Below are 22,531 nucleotides of genomic sequence, written 5' to 3' on the forward strand. Positions count from 1 at the left end.
TGAAGTACTGATTCTGTACCTCAAGTCCCATAGGGATAAAAACAAATTTTACATGACAAATGTCATGGTTTTTTTTTTTTTTTTTTTTTGTTGGCCAGGTTAATTCATGTCAACAACAATAACAACAAAAAAATAATGAAAAGGTTTCACAATTCTAGCATGCTTGATGGCTTCCTATTTAAAATAAAATGGTCAGTCATGTATTTATAGTATGTTACTTCTCAGTACTGTCCTCTCCCTGTGGCTTTACCTACACTGATTTCTTTCACAACAGACACATTTGGATCTTTTGGATGTACTTCAAGTTTTTTCAGATTAACGGTAGGTTTCATTTCCTGAAGCTGCTTTAAGATGAGCTCAGTGCAATCTTTAAGAGTCTTGTCTAAAACAATTTTTACATTATTACTGCACTGAAGCTGTGATGGATTGGCAAAGTGTACAAAAGTTTCACTTTCTTTACAAGAACATACATGATTTCCACTAGTCACAGCAGTCTTGTCATTATTTTTTCTTGAATTTGAGTGAGATCCTTTTTTACTTCCACTATTTGGATGTTCTTTCTCAGTATTTTTCTTCTGCTTCACTGCAGACTCCTCAAGGAACTTCAGAAATGACACCTCAAATCCCATTGGTTTAAATGAGCTCCAGTCAAAAGATGCAGGATGGTCCTCAGTGGTTTGAATTGCAACAGCAGTTTCTTCTTCTTTATGCACACTACTACTTAACTCAACTGCCAATGCTGCTTCAGTTTTTTCAGTTTTTCTCTTTTTATTTTGTGAGACATTTTTTTCTTTATTAACTCTTTTCAAATTATTTGCTTTTTGTTTTTCTGCCTGGCAGGGATTATTTTCCTGAAAATCATTACTTACACATGAAGAAGTATTAGCCTGGGCCTCTATGTTTGTGCTGTCTTCATTTATTAGCTTTGTAATAAATAATTCTGTTAGCTCATCCATTTCGTCTTTTTCATTTTTTTCAACTACCTGCTGTGGAACTGGAGATGTTCCTGAGTTATCATTGCTCTCTGATACACATGTGTCAGGATCTTTTACATCACTTTTATCAACTTCTTGCTCAGAAGTTTCCTTAATTTGTGAGTTACATCGTTTGAAGACAATAAGAAGATTGCGGTGTTGTGATGTAAATGCCTTAGATAATTTATGGCACTTATAATGTCTAATTATATTGCTTTCACTTGTAACAACTGATGTACACCCCTTTATCATACATGGATACTGGGTTACAAATCTGCTTGTACACTCAGATAAGGCATCATTTCTAGCCTTTATAGAATACACATGCTTTCCACGTTTCAGAGAATAAGGCTTATTTTCTTCAATTTGCACAATCTTTGTGTTCTTGTTTTCTAAATTATTTTTCTTCTTTCGTTTGGTCTTAGGCATTTTGATCCCTTCCTTTCCAGATCTGTTGTGTTTTGTCCCTCTATATTTAGCCTTTGTTTTTTCTTGGTTTGCCTTGCTTGATATATTTTCCTGCCCTGGTGTTAATCTTCTTGGCCGAATCAAATGAGCTTTATGTTTGTCATTATGCTTATTAAAAATATGTCGGAGGAGATTAGACCGAGTTGCATATATACGGTCACAGCCTTCACAATCACACTTATATATGCCATCTTCATCTCCTTTACTTGCTTTTAACCCGATTCCATGGTCTGCCTCAAGATGGACAACATAGTTCAAATATGTAGTAAATGAAGATTTACACTCTAATTGATCACATGGAAACTTCCCAACATCCACAGCAGCAGTCATACTTTCAATTTCCTCAGGAGTCATTTCATGAAGTTTCATGTAATGTTGTATTAGGCCAGTAATTGCTTGGAAAATTCGAGAACAGTCACTCACCTGACATCGAAATTCTTTCACAGTTTGTTTAGTTTCAATTTCTTCACTTTCTTTACCAGCCTCACTTTCTTCTTCAATCTCTGCAGAAAATGCAGGTAGATCTGACTTGTGTACAGCCTGGTAATGAAGAATCAAGTTTTGCTGTATTGTAAAGGCAGCAAAGCAACCCTGGTGAACACATCGATAAGGTCTGTAGGGACTGTATCTTGTTGGAGACTCAACAGACTGGGTAACTGGCTTCTTACTTTTTTTCTCCTCCTTTTCTTTTTTATGCCTCCTAATTTTCCGTCCTTTGGCTTGTGTGTTTGTGAGAGAATTTGTATCATATTGCTCTGAAGTAACTGTAATCACTTGTGATGAATTTTCTATACTTTCAGGACTTTTTTTTTCTGTAAGTTCTTTTTCTGGGATCTCTGCTACGTTACTGAGGACATTTTCCTTCTTTGCCCCCAATTCTACAACAGGTTCACATTCCTTTTTGTCTTCCTCTGTCACAGCTACTTGTTTTTTGACTTGTGTAATACGTGAGGCTGGCAAATTTTCACTCTGAGATTTTCTTCCATAAGGCCTTTTTATTTTTAACTTTACCATTTCTTCTGTTGTAAAATGATGTACCAATTGACAGTGTGCCCGGAGATTAGAATTTCTTGTAAATGTTTTCGTACATGTAGGTACAACACATTTAAATGGAGCAAATTTCAACTGATTTTTCTTAATTTCAAGAATCATCTCTGGTGTGTACTGATGAATTTTACCATAGTGTTTAAACAGTGCATCCTTTGTCATAGCACTGTAGTTACAGCCTTGGTTTTGACACACAAAAGGTTTATTAACTTTGTCATTAAACTGAATGTTATTTACCATTTCGGAAACTGGCTGGACCACTGAAGCATTTGGAGTTGATTTAACAGGAGTGGGAGTCAGTGTCACTGATGTATTGATTAGTACACACTGAGATGCTGGAGTGGTGAGGTCATTTTCTAATTTTAGTTTCTGTAAGCCTTCTAAGATTTCCTGTATTTGATCTTCCTTACGTAATACTTCAGACTGAGGAATATTACCTTTTGTTGGCACAACCTCTATGAAGGAAGAAAATTGAGAGGAATCAGGTAATTTGTTATTTTGTACAGTGTTTACCGCAGGAAGCTCAATGCTGTAACTTATTTGTGCATTCTGTGATGTTTCACCAGCACTCTGAGGTCCACTTTTTACCTCAAGTATTTGAGAATTCATAGCAGTTTTAATAATTTCAAGAGTCTTTTCAAAGTTTTGTATGACATTGTCTTCAGAAATTTGTAAATCAGAATTTACTGAAGTTGTGCATGAATTAAGAGCCATCATTTGGGAATCACCATTTTCTGTTTTTAAAGTTAAAGGCGCTAACACTGTATGGGACTCAAGATTGGTTTTTAAGTTTTCTTTTACATCAGTCATAAATAACTGATTGTCAGCATTATTTAGTTTCTGGGTTAGATTTTCCACCAAACCCTGAGGTTCACAATTTGGAATTACATTTGAATGAAGGTTAGTACTTGGTATCTCAATACTCTTTGCTATGAGTCCCATTGTTGTCAAGTCACTTGTTACCAAGTTTTGGGTGGCATTCGGTGCAATCAGTGGAGGAACAGCTTTCTTTCTTCTTTTAGAAGCACTGTTTCCCTTTTTATTTAAATGACTAGACCTGGCATTCTGAGGACCACTTATAACTGAAACACGGGAACTGTTACTGGTAAAATTTGGTGATGGCCCACCAGAATTAGGGAATGAACCAGAGCACAAACCATTTTCAACAGTCTTCAGTAGTAAGTCATTTGCTGGAAAGACAGGCAAACTGCTGCACTCATCAATGGAGGGAGTTTTGGAATTTGGTGTCCTGTTCTGATTTGTCAGCAGGTTGTTTGGGTGGCATACAGCCTGCAACAAGGGTGGCACAGTTGGATTTGGCATCACTACAGCATTTACTTGTGCTGTTTCTGAAACACAACCTGATGCAACAACATGAGAAAGCATTTCTGTACCCTCAAATGTACTGGGAATGCCAGCTGTTTCCAAAGCCTGTTTAATGATTTCACTTCCTTCTTGGCTAACAGTGGCATTGAAGTTAGTCACACCAGTACGAGGAAATGTATTTGGTAAAAATGCTGAGCGATTTTCAGCAGTAAGAAGCTGCAAGAATGATGGATCTTTAAAACACACTTCTGGATTAAAGGCAGACTGTTGTGGCTGCTGCAAATTTACTGCATTTGAGGACAGAATCATGCTGGCAAGAAGAGAAGGTGGTCCGTTATTCTGTAGAAGTTCTTGGGCAATTTCGGCTCCATCCAGTGGTTTACAGTAAGATCGCTTAGACAAGTGTCCACCCAGTGATCTAGGATTAGTAAAAGCCCTGTAACACCTGCTACAGATAAATTTCCCATCTCTGATAATTGCAGGCCATTTAGCCCTTTTGTTTTGCTTGGGTTTTCTTTCCTTCCCATTTGGGCCCCGTCCACGGTCCTTTTTAACTTTCTCAGGTACAGACTGTTGGGCACTGGTGCTATTGAGATCATTTGCAACATTCACTTGTGAAGGAAAAACTGTGTTTTCACCATTACTCCCTTTTAAGAAGGAGGAATTAGTGTTTCCTTCAATCTGTGAGGAAAAATGATTTGTACTATTTTCCAGTTGAGAAAAAACAGAATTAGTCCCACTATCTGCTGGTGAAGGGAAGAGAGACATTGAACTACTTTCTGTAGGCAAAGGAAGGAAAGGATCTGCACCACTGTCAATATTCAAGGGCAAAACTGTTTTGGTTAGATCTTCCATTTGTGCTGGCAAGGTAGTACTGGATAAATTTTCCATTTGGGAACATAACATACCACCTTGTTCATTTTTGTCCTGAGACGGTATATTTGGATTTATGACACCTTCCATTGAGGGTAACAGTGGAGCTGACACACCTGTTAAATGAGCTGGAAAGATGGAAGGTGAGACATGCTGTAGCTGGGCTGAACAAGTGGGATTCCCACTGGCTTTGGTTTGTGGTGCAAAAAATGCATTATTAGAGCTGCTCACCTGTGTTGACAAAAAATAAACAAATTTTCCATTATTTGGTGTATTCAGGTTGTTAGATCTCTGCCGACTTTTACTTTTGCGCTGCAGTTTAAATGCAGCATATTGGTCAGGATGTGCTGTCTTCATGTGTTTCCCAATACTCTGTGATGAATTATAGGTTCGAGTACATCCCTCAACCTGGCAACTGAATTTCTGAACTGGAGGTTTTGGAGGCACTGATGGAGTTCCTAAAGAACTACTTAGGTTAGGCTGTGGTGGAACAAATGTGATACTTTCTAACGTCTTAAGAGGTACATTATAAAGGTTGGATGATGTTTTAACATTACCTCCACATTCAAGCTTGGAAGTTGGTAGACTGTTTTGAAATTCTGACTGATTTTGCACAGAAAAAGTCATCAGGTTGTTTACCTGTCTTCCTAAGGTCTGTGGGGTAAGGTCACCTATTTTGAGGGTTTCTGAATTTACTAAAGAATTCTGAGTAATCTGAGCTTCATTGTAACAATCCTGTTCTTTTCTCTCTTGGAAACCTGGATGACACAAATCATTACAAGTATCTTCAACTGGTGTATGTAAGTTTGTGACCAGTGATTCACCAGTGCCTTCCACAGTTGCATTTTCTTGTTTTCCAAAGTTATCCTCAACCCCATGATTGAGAGACACTTTGATGGACACAGCTACTTCACTGGCCTGAAGCAGAGGTGTGGTAGCAGGGTTTTCCAAACCATCTGACAATGGTCCATCAGCTTCCCTCAACACAGAGCCAGAAACCTGGTCTTGTTCAGTCACAGCTGAGTCTGCCTTGCTTTTATCCCAAGTGTCATTTCTATCTTCTGGTAAGCTGTTTTCAATGTTACTTTCTGAAGAAAGCATAGATATCTCTTTCTCAGTATTTCCTTCTGGGTTCTGATTCACTTTGGAAGGCTGAACAGACTCTCCAGATGAATTAAGCTGGTCTTCAGGAGGCAATACTTTTTCAGGAGGAGTACTGTGATCATCCAGATGTTTTTCGAGTTCACTCTGAGAACGATAAACTTTACCACAGCCTGTGAACTTGCAAGTATAGGTATTATAATGTTGTGCTTCATGATCATACAGTAGATAAGCTTCTGAAAAAATTCTGCCGCATTTAGGAAACATACATTTTGCTCTAAACACTTGATGCTCCTTTCTGTGGGTTAAGAGCTCTGCATAACTGTTAAAACCTGCCTTACACTTCATCTGTATACAGATATATGGCTTACTGCCACAGTGCATTTGTAAGTGATCATTGAGATGAGTAACACTTACAAAATGTCGTCTACAGTACTGGCAAATAACTTTTTTGCTTTGCATTTCAAGAAAGCGCTTGGCATCTTCATTATCCTTATGTCCCTTTACATGAGCAATTAAATTTTTAAAGTACTTAAAGCCCTTTTTACAAAAAGTTACAGGGCAATTGAATTCATTAACAGGTACTGGTTTCTGGACTGGGATCACTTCCGGCTCATAAGATTTATCTTTGTCATCATTTTCATCATCTGAACCATCATTGTCATTAAATACTATGAAATCTGTTGAATACAGACTATTCTTTTTTATAGGCCTCTGTTCCTGCTTGGTCACAGCATTGTTAGTCTTCTGAGTCTCAATCGTAGTCGTGATCTTAGGAGGTCTTCCCAGTCTTCTTAATGGTTTCATAGCTGCCAGTCTCTCTTTACTAGATTGTTTAACGTGCAATGTGACATGAGGAACAAAAGTTTCTTTAGAATTAAAGTTCTTTGCACATATGGGGCAACTGTAAATCCCATCTTTGTAATGTTTCTGAGCATGTCGCACTATTCTATGACCCAGGAATTCTTTGTCACACAGCACACAATACTGCATGTAGGCTTGCCAATTTCTAAATCTAGCCGATATAAATCCTCGCTCTCTTAATTGTTTTATCTCTTTCTTCTTCTGCTTTTCATCACAAATGCCTTTAAGAAGGCCAGAATTAGCACCAACTCCACCAGAAAGTCCATTCACAGACATTTCTTTAATCTCCTCCTGGTAGTCTACTACCTTCTCATATACTTCACTGTCATTTAGTTCATCTATTGAAGATACAATGGATGCTTCTTCTCCCATTAATGCAAGACATTGTCGTTTTAAGGTTTTCCAATCCCAGAATTCTGGATCAAAAGGCCACTGAGTTTTCAATACAAGTAAGAGCTCACAGCGTAAAGAATTTGGTATTGGAAGATTCTCCTCATCATATTTCTGGTCTGGCTGGTTATACAACATTTCCACTGCATAATATGCATCTACTGTAGGCTCAATAAGAAATTCACTCAGCTGACAGGCACGCTTAACTTCCAGATCATCAGGCAACAAGCATGAAATGGTTTTGCAAATAGATATTTTCACTTCAGTATTTTCTGTAGATTCCAAGCGAAGAGCTTTTACACATAATTCTATACAGGTGGCAAGTCCAGCCCCTTCAGTCTGTAAAAAGCAAATTGAAAAATTTAATAATATGATCCACATTAATCAACACAGATTAACTTGTGAATTTAAGAATTTTGAAATCTAGATTTGCTTTCTCAAATACTACAATAGCAGTCTATGAAAAGATGCCCCTTCTAAAAGCACTGCAGCTTAGTCTGACATGTGTGCATGTGTACAGCTGGCTGGATGTGTGTATGTGTCTGGTTAATGAACTCTGTAGAAGAGCAGAAAGAGCTCTGGAACCACAAGATACAGACCTGGGATGGAAAACTGTTAAAAACAGCTAGGCAAACCTGGAAGTTGCTTAACTTCTTCGACCTTTCCAATCCCATTTATAAAACAGGGGGTCAGAATAGCACTTACATTTAATAAAATTGCTGTGAGTATTGAAGATTATGTACCTAAAGTACCTGGAATAGTTTAGTATAGTGTCTGGTATATAGGAAGTGATCTGTAAGTGGTCATTATCTGTATCACAAATGTCATATCCTAAGTTTGTATTTGCAATCCTTTTGAAATAAAACTCTTAATCAAATTACAAAACCAAGAATCTCCCTATATTTCCTACCTTATTAGTAATGAAGGAAGAATTTCATTTCTAACAGAACAAAGTTATGTGATCCTTCATACTACTAATGAGGATTCTACTGCCACCACAAAACTGGATGTCTAATGACCTATAAACTTTTTCTTTTTTTTCAATTAACATCTTAAACTACTATTTTGAGAAGACAGAAGTAATGAAGAGTCACTTGAAAGATACATGGAGGGAGAAGATTGAAAGGCTGAAAGGGAACATGATAATATGTGGAATAAGTCACCTATAGGATCTGACCACATCCATGGAAATGGGATATATGTGATACAAGATCAAAAGGCAAGGAAGAAAAGAAGCCAAAAAAAGGTAATAGGGTCTATACTTTCACAGATCAAGAAGAAAATAAAATGTTTTACTAGAACAGAAGCTTACATTTGTGGGCCGAAATGAGAGAGTGAGGCTATGATACTGAAAAAGGGGCTTGAATTCTAAGAAAAGCAAGAGCACAAAGACCAGAAAGATAATGCGCAAGAAGATATGAAGAGACCTATTTTAAAAGCGATAGTAAAGAAGTGAGAGCATATGGGTGTCTCTAGCATCTTTAAAGATCTTTCACAGAAACTTTTATACTTATTTTGTATTTTGGTATTACACCTCTTCAAAGCAGTTTCATATATGCTTCTGCTGGGTATGACAGGAATATTTGTTATCAGCCTAAGACATTACTCTTATTTTCTTAAACATTACTTACTTGGTGTGGGAGCTCCTGAATTACGTAGGTAGGATAAATTTGGACCTCAAATCTGCGTGAGTGAAGACCTATGGTTACAACTTCTTAGAGGAAACATTTTCCCCCTGTGACACACAGAATCCAGATGGACATACACCAGGTCTCTATCATCTATTTGTGTGAGGAGAGTAATTTTTTATCTAGTCTACCTTTACAATGAAATGATAGTACTTTGCAGCTGTCAGCTTTGTGTGTATGGGCTTCAGGACTAACTCTCTCCCTCAAGAGAGCCCAAGACCTTATCTCCTCCATTTAGCTGTCTCCCATCTCTGTGTGAATATTAAAATTCAAACTCCTTGGTCACTGCAAGTACTAATATATAGCAATCCCCACCAGGCTAGGAGGGACACAGTATCAGCTCAAGCTTTCTACTCCAGGTTTCAGGTTCCTCTTCATCTGAGGCCTTAGAAATGTCCCTAATATTCTTCCAATTTCAGATGCTGTACATTAAAAAAGTTGTTTGTTATCAAGTATCTCTGGCTGTTTTTTAGTAGAAGGGTTTTAGCTAATCTAATCTGCCAAATTGCTAGCAATGGAAGGTGTCTCTCTATTCCTCTTTACATCTTCTAAACTTTATAAAGCCAAGTTATTAAAGTACTAGAACATCAAGAAGCAACAACTAAAGAGTGATAAAATGTAGGTATGATGTATATTACTTTCCTCCAGGCTAAGAGCAAGCCCCTGGCTCTCATTTGCTGCTTCAAATTTTTATATCAAATGTCTTAATGAGCTAATAAGAAAACCATGTTCAAAGCATTAAATGAAATAAAAAATACTTAGAGTGGTGCCAAAATAATAAAAGGTAGTCTCTTATTAAGGATAATTTTATATTTTAAATTAAGGAATTATTGATTATTCTTACCTCTGAATTAATAACTTTAATCAGGAAGAAAATGTGATATACCGTCTTGGTTAACAAAGAAAGTTGACGACACCTCTCTAGGTACACCTGTATAGATGGTTCTACCCTTTGCTGTAATTTGCTCCAAAAGAGAGTGAGTTCCCTAAAAAGAAAAGAGTTAAAAAAAAAATAAATTGGAGCAGATATGTAACAAACATGGACCATATCAGTCCTGTCATTGCATTTGAAATAAAGACTGGTTTTGGATTCCATTTCTACGTATGGAATTAAGTATAAAATAAGAAACTAGTTCCCAGAAATCTCCATGTTTTCACTTATGTGAGGTGGTGGTTTCTCAGCTGGATGACTTTCTAATGCTAAATAAATCCTCTGAATCTTAAAAAAAAAAAAAAAAGAAAAGAAACTAGTTCCTATTTTTCTAAAGACTATACAGAACTAAAACATGATTTATCATTTCATCGATTAGTATTTTTCCATCGCAGACAGAGAAGCACTACTTTTTACATGGCAAACTTTAAGCTACATCTGAACTTTTAACAATATAATAAAAAGCACAAAGCATCAATGTCATAATGTATTTTTAAAAAAGTTACCTCTTCTTTCAACTTCTAACTTAAATCTAAAGCCAACCAATAAGGTTATTAGACGAATTTTAAGAATCAATGATGACACAGAATGCATGTAAACAAAGTAACTTATCTGGGCTGTAACAGTGAAATAATAAAAGAAATTTTTTGAAAAATAGAATGAACTTCAAAGCTTATTTCAAATAACAATGTATTTTTCACAGAAAACAATCCTACTGATGTCTGGAGTTTTCCTCCCTTTAACCCATTGTCTTATTTATCTTCTGTACTCCACAAAAATCTACTTCCCTGCTTCCACTTTTTTCAGTTTCCAGTCCTAGGAACTCAACCCTTTTCAACACCTACTTAAATAACACTGTTGTTTATTGATTTTAATCTATATATTGAGGACTTCAAAATCTGTCTTTCCAATCTTGACCACTTTTACCTCTCTACTTCTTTAAAAGACTTCTCCATTTTGATGTCTTCTGAAACTTGAAACATATGAGAAATGATTAACATTCTTTCAGTTCACCATCTTTCTAAGTTAATACATCATTATCACTGATAATACCACTCTGTGCCTTCTCCACTCCTCAAGAGTGTTCACCTTCAACATTTTTTCATCTGAACTCACAACCACACTTTAAGTCTTTGTAACTTCCCAGCTGGACTATTACTGGCTTTCTAATTGATTTTCTATCTCAACTCATATTACCACTCTCCTCCCCCAACTGTGTCCCTTGTTCAGTCCCCAATCAATTCTCAACTGCTTGTCGAATACAATTTCTTAAACATAAACTTTTATTTTGATATCCTTCTACTCAAAAGCCTGTAGTAGAATGCTTTTGCCTTATTATTAAAAACCCAGACATCAACATCATTTTGACCATTTAACACATTCATTTCTTAGTCATTGCTGATATTATGCTATATTATACCTAGAAAATCTACTTGTTCTCCATGAATACACCTAATCATACCTTGACTGACAAGATAAACTAATGATTTTAAGACTGCTGATCTTAGGTTCTTTAGTTAACTAAAGTCAACATCCGTCAGTTGTAGCATCAGTTATGTACAACAAGCTTTGCCCACTAGAAAATTTACCATATAAAGGAAGTTGTATTGAAGAAGAGCTTGAAGAAGTTAGTGAAGACCACTGATTTTCCTAGGTGGAAAGTGAACTCTACTTGCATATATAGATGGTCAGCTGCTAGTTCTACAAATGAAAGAGTTCAATATACAGCGGAAAAGTAATCATACACACATTCAGTCATAGGCTGAACATTTCTTTTACAGCATTATACAAAACAAACCCTTTCATCTTCCTACATTAAAAAATGTTCTGATCAGATGATCACTACTGGTATGCTAAGAAACTGTGTGGTCCTTGATACAAAAAGGTTTCAAAATTATAATATGAAAATATTTGATGATCAGTTTCTATAAAGTATATTAGGAGCTCTGGTAGCATAGTGCCCAAGGCACTTGACTGCTAACCAGAAGGCTGGCGGTTCAAACCCACCAGCCACTCCTCGGAAGGAAGGTTGGGCAATCCTACTTCCGTAGTGATACTGCCTCGGAAACCCAAGGAGGGGTCGCTATGAGTCAGGTCTGACTCGAAGGCACATAACAACAACAACATAAAGCATATTAGAAAACAAGCTTTTTGTCCTAAAAAGATTTCAAAAGATATTAAAAAATAAGTTCCTGTATTATCCACAGTCTTACAACCTTTCTTGTATCTTTAACAAACTTTTCTTAGAAAAGAATATTAACTCACCAAGCGCAATACATATCTCCTTGCTGGAGCTGACGTGATAAAAATGCAGTACATAAAACAAGAGCACTTTTTTCATCACCCTCAGATTCTAAATTACATATCATTTCTAGTGCATCTTTACAATCAACTTCTGAAATCTAAGGAAAAAGGTACAGAAATATGTCATAAAATGGTGTTACATTAAGATTTGCAGTAATATACTACAAAGTTTTCATTGTAAATTTAGAGATCATCGTATCATTTTCATCAGTAGAACTTCATTTACTCATACATTATCAGTTTCACAACTGGTCACTGCTGCGACAGAGACTCGGCTGCAGTTAAAAAAAATGTCTAAGGCAGTAAAAATACAGCAATTCTGGAAGAATATTAAGTAACACAGGAGAACCAATTATTTTCAAGAACTTTACAAATATTCATTTACATGTAAAGAATTAATGCTAATTATAAAGCACCCCCACCCACTAAAACAAATCTATGATAATGAAAAAGAAAAGCTGCACTACTTGTATTTCTTCCCATTTTTTTATCCAGTGATTCAAAAAGCATTAGAATCAAGAGAAAGACAGAAAGAGGTCTACTGTGCACAGACTAGTAAACTAAGTGTCTATTCATATGAAGAATAAAACAGAGTAATATGGAACATTTTATGTAGCTATTCCACTTTTAAATTAAGCTCACCTTAATGTTCTATAAATCTCCACTATTTTTCTTTTCATATAAATTTACTCCATTTCAAAGCTTGTCAACAGTCATGCATGGGTAAGTATAACCTAGACGAAGGCAACTTGCTTCATTTAATTAATTATGCATTCACATCTATTGCTTATTCTTATTAAAAAATTAAAATTTATTCCCTCATTACCATGATATACTGGATAAAACAATTAAACAGACTTTACCTATGATCTCTACAAGCATCTGCTATAAGACATGAGATGTCACAAACAGCATACAATCACAAATCACTGGTGTTCCACAGATTAAAAAGGTTAATTCCAACATTATAAAGTTGACAGATGGCAAAAAAAGGAACTGGAGACCAAATACAGACCATCAGTACCAATGTACAATGTACCACAAAGGTGACAAAGGCTCTTCTAGCTGCTTTTTTATCTCTTCTTATGAATTTCTGAGTAAGGGAAAAGACTGTGTGAGTGACTGTGCATAAAATATAGTGTGTTAAGGACTTGGACAAATACCTAAATGAGTATGAGATCCTGAGGTGGATCTTTGAGAGTGAGGAGAAAAGGTTACATGGCAGCAGAGGTTACACTCTATACGTAAATGGATTACAAAACACTAAAAGACAGTAACAAAACTAAACTTTATTTAGTTTTCTAAATAGGATTTAGATTTCTTTAAGGATATATGATGTTAGTGGAAGAGTTCAGACTGAAATCTAAGTCTTGATATTCCCCGGTACAGTGCTCTTTCCCCATTATACTCCTCTGCCAGACTCCTTCTCTAACCAAGTTTTTTTTTTTTTTAATTGTGATTTAGGTGAAAGTTTACAGAGCAAATTCATTTTTCATAGAGCAGTTCATACACATTTTGTTTCATGACACTGACTGCAATCTCACAATGTAACAGCTCTATAGTATTCTCACTTCCTCCCTGCAGTTAACCTTACCTGTATCCTTCTCTCCTATGCATTCCCTTTCCCCTGAGCTGTCTCCTTGTGCAAATACTATCCTTCTGTTCTCTCATAATTGATGATTCTAAAGAGCGTTATCTACCTGGTGTAAATGTTCACCCTGTATGCCTATCTACTGTTTGGCTAGAAGGCACAGAAGTGAGTTCAATTTCAGGCCTGAAGGGTAACTAGGGTCTATAGCCTTGAGGGTCTCACCAGGCTCTGTCAGATTAGTAATTCTGGTCTTTTTAATGAATTTGAGTCTTGTTCCACATTGTTCTCCCACTCTATCCAGGATCTCTTGCACTGATCCCTTTCAGAATGGTTGATGTTGATAGCTGGGTGCCATCTAGTTCTTCTGGTCTCATGGTCCTATAGGCTGAGGTTTGCATGGTCCACCAGTCCCTTGGACTAATTATTTCCATGTGTCTTTGGTTTTCTTGATTCTTTTGGGATCTGGATGAGGAGAAACCCACTGCTGCATCTAGATGGCTGCTTATAAGTTTTTTAAGACCCTAGTCACTACTCACCAAAGTAGGATGTAGAACAATGTTTTTCTAACAAAGCTTTACCCCATTTAAGCAAACAAAAAAGAATTGAGGAATATATACTTTATATTTTCAATAAAATATTTTCAATTATCTATAATATAAACATGTCTCAGTCATTTCATATATATAATTATTTAATCATAATTTTCCTACTAGGTAGGTATTATCATTAACATTTCATACATAATGAATCAGGGACACAAAGAAATTCTATAATTTGCCCACATCACAAGAGTTAATTGGCTATGAATCAAACCGTATCTGATGGACATGAAGGGCTCATGATTTTTCCATTTCATTGTATTACCTTCTATTAAAAGTTAAGTTTAAACTTAAAACAATTACCTTAGCACATCTATGAAGATAAATGTTAAGAAGTCAAACCATGAGTTTTTTCTTTATCTTTTCATATGATGTTAATGATAACACTAATAATAAATGCAAATCCTCTGCCACTGAGTTGATTCTAACTCACAGCAACCCTACAGGAAGAGCAGAACTGGCCCATAGGGTTTCTAAGGCTGTAAATCTTTTCAGAAGGAGACTGCCTCATCTTTCTCCCACTGAGCAGCTTGCCTTTTCATTAGTGGCTGAGTGCTTTAACCACTATACCACCAGGGCTCCAAGCAGTAATAAAAACTACCATTTATTTACTATATGCCAACTTCTTAAAAAATAGGATTGCTAAAATACACTACTCACCTGGTACATATTACTACTTCTTTTCAGACATAAAGCTCAAAAAGGTTACTTGTTCAAAGTCACATAATTAATTGTAACCTAGGTCAAAATTGTAACCTAGGTCTAGCTTCAAAATCTGTCTCTTTCCAGAATTCTGTATGTACAAGAATACTGAGGCCCTCTCTTTTTTGAAAGTCTAATTCATTCTGAGTCTGAACATTTTTGTTATTGTTCTAAAATCTAAGCTGCTATTGTTATGTGGTACAAAATATGTACTTTATTAAAAAATTTCTTTTCCCAATGATATTACCCTTATAGCTTACACTCAATATTTTAAAATATATCTATTTGTATGCATGCATGATTATCTATATGTACTTATTCACATACATACAATATACCAAATAAAGCATTTAGAACAATAAAACAGAAAATTATATATATATATTTTTTAAGTTTGACTAATGAAACAATCTTTACTGCTCATTTAACGACCTTCTTTTTCCTGATTTGCCAGTAGATGACCCTCTTGATAAATATGACACTAAAGAGGATGGGGGAGCTCTGGTGGTGTAGTGCCTAAGGCATCTGACTGCTAACCAGAAGGCTGACAGTTCAAACCCACCAGTCACTCCTGGGAAGGAAGACTGGGCAATCTATGTCCATAGTGATACTGCCTCAGAAACCCAAGGCAGGGTCGCTATGAGTCAGATCCGACTCAACAGCAGTGAGTAAAGAGGATGGTACCAAAACTAATGGTCAGTGCCACTGAGTGGATTCTGACTCATAGCAACGCCCACTGGATTTCCAAGGTTGTAAATCTCTATAGAAGTACACGACTCCATTTTCCTTCTGTGGAGTGGGGCTAGTGGGTTTGAAACACTGATCTTCTGGTTAGCAGGCAAATGCCTTATTCACTATGCCACCAGAGCTCCTTAAAGAGGATGGCAGGATTAATTAAATCACGTTTAAACTAATGAACGGCTATATTAAAATTGTGGAGAGTGAAATACAGGTAACATATACCAATGAATAGTAATTTAAAAAAGCCAATGTATACATATGAGTTATCTGTCAGATAAGGAGCTCTAGTGGTGCCAACGTTAAAGCATTTGGCTGCTAACAAAAAGGTTAGTGGTTCAAACCCACCAGCTACCCCATGGGAGAAAAGATGAGGCAGTCTGCTTCCACAAAGATTTACAGCATTAGAAACCTTATGGGGTAGTTCTACTCTGCCCTAAAGGGTTGGTATGAGTCAGATTCAATTCAATGGCAGTGGGTTTATGTATCAGATAGTGCTTTTTTAATGAGCAAAATTTTAAATACTAGGAAACTTAGAACTGTGAATAAAATATTTCAAATCGATTAGAATTATGAGTTTATTAAAGATATACTATGCTGAATCTCTTGGTAAAGCAAAAAAAAAATATTTTAAAATGTAAATAATAGTATTTTATGTTTAAATATAGCTGTTTATGCCAGCTATTAAAAAAAAAAAAAACATTTAATCAATAATTCATATTTGTTTACCAAGTGTGCTTTTAAAATGTATTGCCTCTAATCATATTTCATGAATAACCTTATACTTAACAAAGTAATATTCCTTTCCATTTAAAAAATAACTAAAATGCTAAACCTCAGTCATAAAAAGAAAATGTGAAATCAAAGAATGAGCTATCATTTTCTAAACTCTTAGGCTAGCAAAGATTTAAAAGACTAACAGTCTTTAATGGTAGCATTGGGAAAGAGGAAATTTCATAATTTTGTATTTGATCATATCCTACTAATTATAAACATGTATATTCTTTGAATTTGCAATTCCACTTCTAGAAATTTACTCCCAACAAAAACGCAAGGATAGATGGACAAGGCAACAAACTAAATGTCCACCAGTTAAAGATAATATATACCCATATTATAGAATTATTCAATTATGAGAAAAAGTCAGATTGATCTGTATGTAATAACATGGAAAGAGATTCATAAGAAGGAAAAAATGACTGCAGCCAGAGTGTATGTATATACATTTTAAGCATATAAAAATATGTGTACACAAAAATGTCAGGAGATTTACTTATCAAAATTTCAAACTTAATAATAAACAATCTAGTATAGAGGAAAGGAGCCCTGGTAGTACAGTGGTTAAGCACTTGGCTGCTAATTGAAAGGTCAATGGCTTGAAGAGAGGTACCAGCCTTTTTGTGGAAGAAAGATGAGGCAGTCTGCTCATCTTGGAGTGGAAAATGGGGAAATGGTGGTTAGGGAGGGACAAGATAGAGGATTTTAACTTCTCAAATTTCTGCTTTTTTCTATATATTTATTTATTTTAAACAATAGTATTAATGGATCCAAAGTAAACAATGCTAAGTTTACTTTTACTAGTTATTCTAAAAATCCAGATTAAGGCTCATTCCTTCCAGAGCATCCAGATAAAAGAGGCATTTTTCCTAGCACCATTCTCCTGTCATCTAACAGGGCTAGCTACTCTTTCTACCACATTGAAAATCCTGGGAAATCGCTAATTCCTTGCCTACTGGTTCATCTGAAGAAGGATTTTCTCAAAAGGACCATCAGGCCAAGGCCGAACACTTCCTACCATCTTCTAAGGTCTGTGTGAAAAACGCAAATGCTTAAAAGGACTACGCAGGTAAAGAGAATAAATGAATGAATGAATGGAGGGAGAGGGAGAGAGAGAGAGATGGAGAGCGAGAGATGGAGATGACAATATCTTCAGACAACTGTTCCAAAGGGGCATATGATCTATACTTTCCCTTGGGGCAGAAATAAAATGGTCTTGGTGACAGCCAATCTTAACTCGCTTTAACTCATATAGGACACTGAATAACAAGTTTTAATGCATTTCTAATAGAAATATAAGAGAGTAGTCAAGCATAATCTCCAAGCAAAAAGGGACTTTCAATAACAAGGAATGTGTAGATTTCCATGTACTCTGGTCCTTCTTATACTATGTGATCTATTGTTTCTGGGATGGAGTATACAGATACCTTAGTGAGCTCTGATTAAGAAGATGAACTCTTCATTCCAACTGCTTAATGTAAGAAGGAAAAAAAAAAATTAATGTGACATCAGAGGCATTTAGGGTCCTCATACAGAATTTTCCTGGGGATGTTTCATAGCAGGCTGGGCTATTACTATTCAACTTTGAAATCTTAAACCAAGAGAGAATTTAGCTCAGTAACGAAAGATAATTTAAAGGTGCTAAAAATATAAATTTTTACTGGGTTTTATGAGACAACAAATTCCTTTCTCCAACTTCAAACAGAACTTCAAAACTAACCCAACAACCCTATGTTTAAACAGTCAGTTTCTTAGTAGGAGGTAAGCTTCTTTAGGGCAGGGACTATGCCTTGCTCACCTTTAAGCCTCATTTGTTCCCAGGCATATCAGAAGACAGAAAACGGATTCAAATCTAGGAAGAGTGGGAGAAGCTAAAAAGTTGTCACCACCATTCATTGTATACATATATTTCATTCTGAGAGTGTTCTGAAAACTTGATCTGCACCTCACTCGTAATAAATACCTCTCTTAAAAACTTTAGAACAGAAGGATACATGAAAGGCAAGGACTTTAGATGCAAATATGATTTCAAAGTCCCTCTCTCCTCCTCCTCTCTCATATCTTGAGTAAGTCTGGGGATTCTATTATGCATGTAATCTCAGGACAAAGTGGCTACATCATTCACTTAAACATTTGCTGAAGAAAGGAGAGATGGACAGATTTAAGGGCAGGGACTGATGTAAAAAAAAAAGCAGCTTTGTTGGAGTTGGAAGAATCTAAGATGTAGCAGTACAATAGCTAATTTAAGGATTCAAAAATAATAGTAAACAAATCTCAAAGGCTATCTCAAGAAACTTTATACATCTACCAATTAATTAACTTATCCATGTAGGTATTTGAAAGTAATAAGAAAGCTTCTTTAATCTTCTATTTTGCTCTGATACAGCAATTAAAAAGCCAATTACCTGTGGTAAAGAGAAATGGTAAAGAAAAAAATTTATAGATTAGCTAGTGACCAAACTAAGTAAAATATCCCAGGCTAGAGTCCATGGCTCTGGTCCATCTACCCTAGAAAGTACCTGACATCACTCTTGTTGTTATGTGCCATGGAGTCAGACCCGACTCATAGTGACCCCTCCTTGGGTTTCTGAGGTGGTATCACTACAGAAGTAGATTGCCCAACCTTCCTTCCGAGGAGTGGTTGCCTGGTGGGTTTAAACCACCAGCCTGCTGGTTAGCAGCCAAGTGTCTTAGGCACTCTTCTTAGTACCTGCAAAATCCTCACCATACCTAATAGGCTTATTCTTATCTTGGTTCAAGTCTAGCATCTGCCTTCCTACTTCTATTATCAAGAAAGTCACACAATCACTATTCTACATACAGCCTATAACCTCATGTGGGCAACTAGCTTTCTAAGAGCATCTTCCTGGACTCTGATTATATCCCTCTCTGTCTACTCAGGGATTATTTTTCTCTATGATTTATACCATAACCTTTCCCTTACCTCTGCCTGACAATCCTTTTGTTGTCTTCTTTTTCTCTGGAATTGAAGGGTACTTATACTGGAGATAACAGGCACATGTACATTTTAAGTGCTCACAAAACATTTTTCAATGATCTATAGCTTTATTTAAATTCTCTATTTCTTAATTAAAAATTTTAATTCTACTTCCAATTTCAATTTGGAATTATGTGTCCTCCAAAAATTTCTATTTAACCACAAGTACAGTCTCAGAATTCTGAAGTCATAAAATACACATGAATGGATACTACTTGTATGTCAAAGTTAAGAGTAAAACAGAATCATGTGTCTCACAAAGAAAATAAAGTTTTACATTAAACATGCAAATAAAATAATTTAATCCATATATACAGATATTCCTCTATCTACCTGCCTACCTACCTACTTATCTTAGTTATCTAGTGCTGCTATAACAGAAATACCCTAAGTGGAAAGCTTTAACAAACAGAAATTAATTTCCTCACAATTTGTTGTGTTGTTATGTGCCGTCAAGTCGGACCCGCCTCATAGTGACCCCTCCTCCTTGGGTTTCTGAGGCAGTATCACTACGGAAGTAGATTGCCCCATCCTCCTTAGGAGGGGAGAAGTCTGAATTCAGAAGGCTCTCTCCGTCGGCTCTGATGGAAGGTCCTTGTTGATCTTCATGTGTCTTGGCATCTACATTCCCCTGGGTCTAGCAGATTCTCAGTGCAGGGACCCAAAGTCCAAAAGATATATTCCACTTCTGGCTCTTCTTTCTCGGTGGTACTGAGGTCTCTCTCTTTGCTGCTTCTCTCTCCTTTTATCTCTTGTAAGATAAAAGGTGTAACTCAAGGAAGGGTGTGACTTGAGTAAAGACGGTGACATGAGTAAGGGTTGTTGCTGCTGTTGTTATGTGCCGTCGAGTCAGACCTGACTCATAGTGACCCCTCCTTGGGTTTCCGAGGCAGTATCACTAGTAACTTAAAATACATCCCACATTAATCCTCCTTCATTAACATTTAGAGGTTGGGATTTATAACACATCACAAAATAGACGACAAAATGGAGAATAATCACACAGTACTGGGAAACATGTCCTAGGCAAGTTGACACATATTTTGTGGGGACACACAGTGCAATCCATGACATTCCACCAATAGGCCCTCCAAAATTCACGTCACTGTCATATGTAACACATTCACCTCATCACATCTTCTGAATTATCTAAATCAAATATGAATGAGTCTTTCTTTAGGCAAAATGCATCCTGGGACAAAATTCCTCTTATCTATGAACCTGTGAAATCTAGACTATAAGATGTCTGCTTCCAAAGTACAATAGTAGAACAAGCACAAGGTAGACATTTCCATTACAAATGGGAGAAATTGGAGGGTAAGAAGGGATAATAGGCACCAAGCAAGTCCAAACCCAGCAGAACAAATTACATTAGTTCTCAAGGTCTGAAATAATCTCAGCTCTCTGAGACCATCCAGGCAATGGCCCCGCCCTCCAGACCCTGGGTATTAGTCATGCTCTCTGGATTCTCCGTAGAGGCCCTTTGGCCTTGGGCTTCAACTCTGCCTTCCAGGCCCACTGGGATGGCAACTTTGCTCCCTTGTTTTTGGGTGGTCCTATTCTCCTAGTTCATCCAAGTGATAATTTTACTCCCTTGACCCCAGCAGGCTCTGTTCTTCCACACTTTGGGCATGGCAGCCCCACCTCCTCAGCTTTGGGCTCCATCCCCCTGGTACACTTTAACAGCAGCTCTGTACTCAGGAATAAAGTTGGCAAAAAACTTATCCTTTGAAATCTAGGAGGCTGTGCTCCCACCCTTTGAGATCCAGGAGAAAGCAGCCCTACCTTTTGAAACCCCAGAGACCATGGCCTCACTCTGATACTTAGGCAGCTCTCCTTCTCGTGCTCCTTCCAACAGTTCTGCTGATCTCCCAGCTGCTCCAGGGAAGGATCTTTTCTTTTCCTGGAGAACAACAGATGTAGCTCCTTTGCCTTTGCCTTGTTTCCTGCCTGTAGAATTCCAAGAAGCAAACAGTGTTCTCTCCTTTCATTCTTTCTGTGTTCCCTTCAATCTAAGCTAATGGGGTTTCTGCTTTGGTATTTGGTTAAATACATCAGCCACAGACTTAATCTCTTTAACAAAAGAAGGTGTAGCCATCCATGTCCTTGGTGAAATGTCTAGGATATACATATAACAGAATTTTCTAAATCTTTAAGTTCTGTTTTCATTTCACACAGTTTATTTTTAAGTCCATCTCTTTCCTCTTGCCTTTTAGTGCAAAGAGCAAGAAGTCAAGCAGCCTCTTTAAGATCTTGCTTAGAAATTTCCTCAGCCAGATAACTTAATCACTTATAAATTCTACCTTCCACTAAACATTTGAATATAATTCTGATAAGTTCTTTGCCATTTCATAAAAAGCATCACTCTTCTTCCATTGTCCAACATATGTTCATCATTTTCTTTTAATACTTCACCAGAAGAAGCATATTTAACATCCACATTTCTAACAACATACTATTGCTGGCACCAAGATCACTAAGATGATAAAGACTTTTGCTATAGTTCTCCTTACTTCTGCCTTCAAAGCCCTCATCAGAATCAGCTTTGATATCCATAATTCTATCAACACTCTCTTTGAGACAGTCTTGGCTTTTACTATTTGTGTTGTTGTTGTTATGTGTTGTTGAGTCGGCCCTGACTCACAGCGACCCCTCCTTGAGTTTCCGAGGCAGTATCACTACAGAAGTAGGATTGCTCAACCATTCTTCCAAGGAGTGGCTGGTGGGTTTGAACCGCCAGCCTTCTGGTTAGCAGTCATGTGCCTTAGGCACTATGCTACCAGACTTAAAAATCTTGCAGCCTCTACCCATTACCACTTCCACTACCAAAACCACTTCCACATTTTATGTAAATGTTAGAGCAGTATCCCACTCCTGGTACCTACCTTAGTCATCTAGTGCTGCTAAAACAGAAGTACCACAAATGGATGGCTTTAACAAACAGAAATTTCTTTTCTTACAGTTTAGGATGCTAGAAGTCCGAATTCCAAGTGTTGACTCTAGGGGAAGGTTTTCTCACTCTATTGGTTCTAGAGGAAGATCCTTGTCTCTTCAGCTTCTGCCTCCTCGCTCCTTAGAAATCTCCATGTGTCCTGGGCCTCTATCTTCACCTGGGTCTAGGTGGTTGTCTGCACAGGGACACCAGGTCCAAAGGATGAGC

At 36.8% G+C, this 22,531-nt stretch overlaps 1 protein-coding gene across 1 annotated transcript in view; it reads right to left on the bottom strand.

Moving 5' to 3' along the window:
• Positions 1 to 221: 221 nt before the first annotated feature.
• The window catches only part of ZNF292 (zinc finger protein 292), a 137,836-nt gene continuing 115,526 nt past the window's right edge, over positions 222 to 22,531 (bottom strand). The window contains exons 6-8 of the mRNA XM_007951030.2: positions 11,928 to 12,064; positions 9,576 to 9,717; positions 222 to 7,382 (exon numbers count right to left, since the gene is read on the bottom strand). Of these exons, the coding sequence (XP_007949221.1) occupies positions 222 to 7,382; positions 9,576 to 9,717; positions 11,928 to 12,064 (7,440 nt within the window). The remainder of the gene's footprint in view (positions 7,383 to 9,575; positions 9,718 to 11,927; positions 12,065 to 22,531) is intronic.

This window comes from Orycteropus afer, unplaced genomic scaffold (genome assembly GCF_000298275.1).
Source record: "Orycteropus afer afer isolate SDZICR_OR568_19922 unplaced genomic scaffold, OryAfe1.0 scaffold00011, whole genome shotgun sequence".
In the NCBI taxonomy this organism is placed as follows: domain Eukaryota; kingdom Metazoa; phylum Chordata; class Mammalia; order Tubulidentata; family Orycteropodidae; genus Orycteropus; species Orycteropus afer.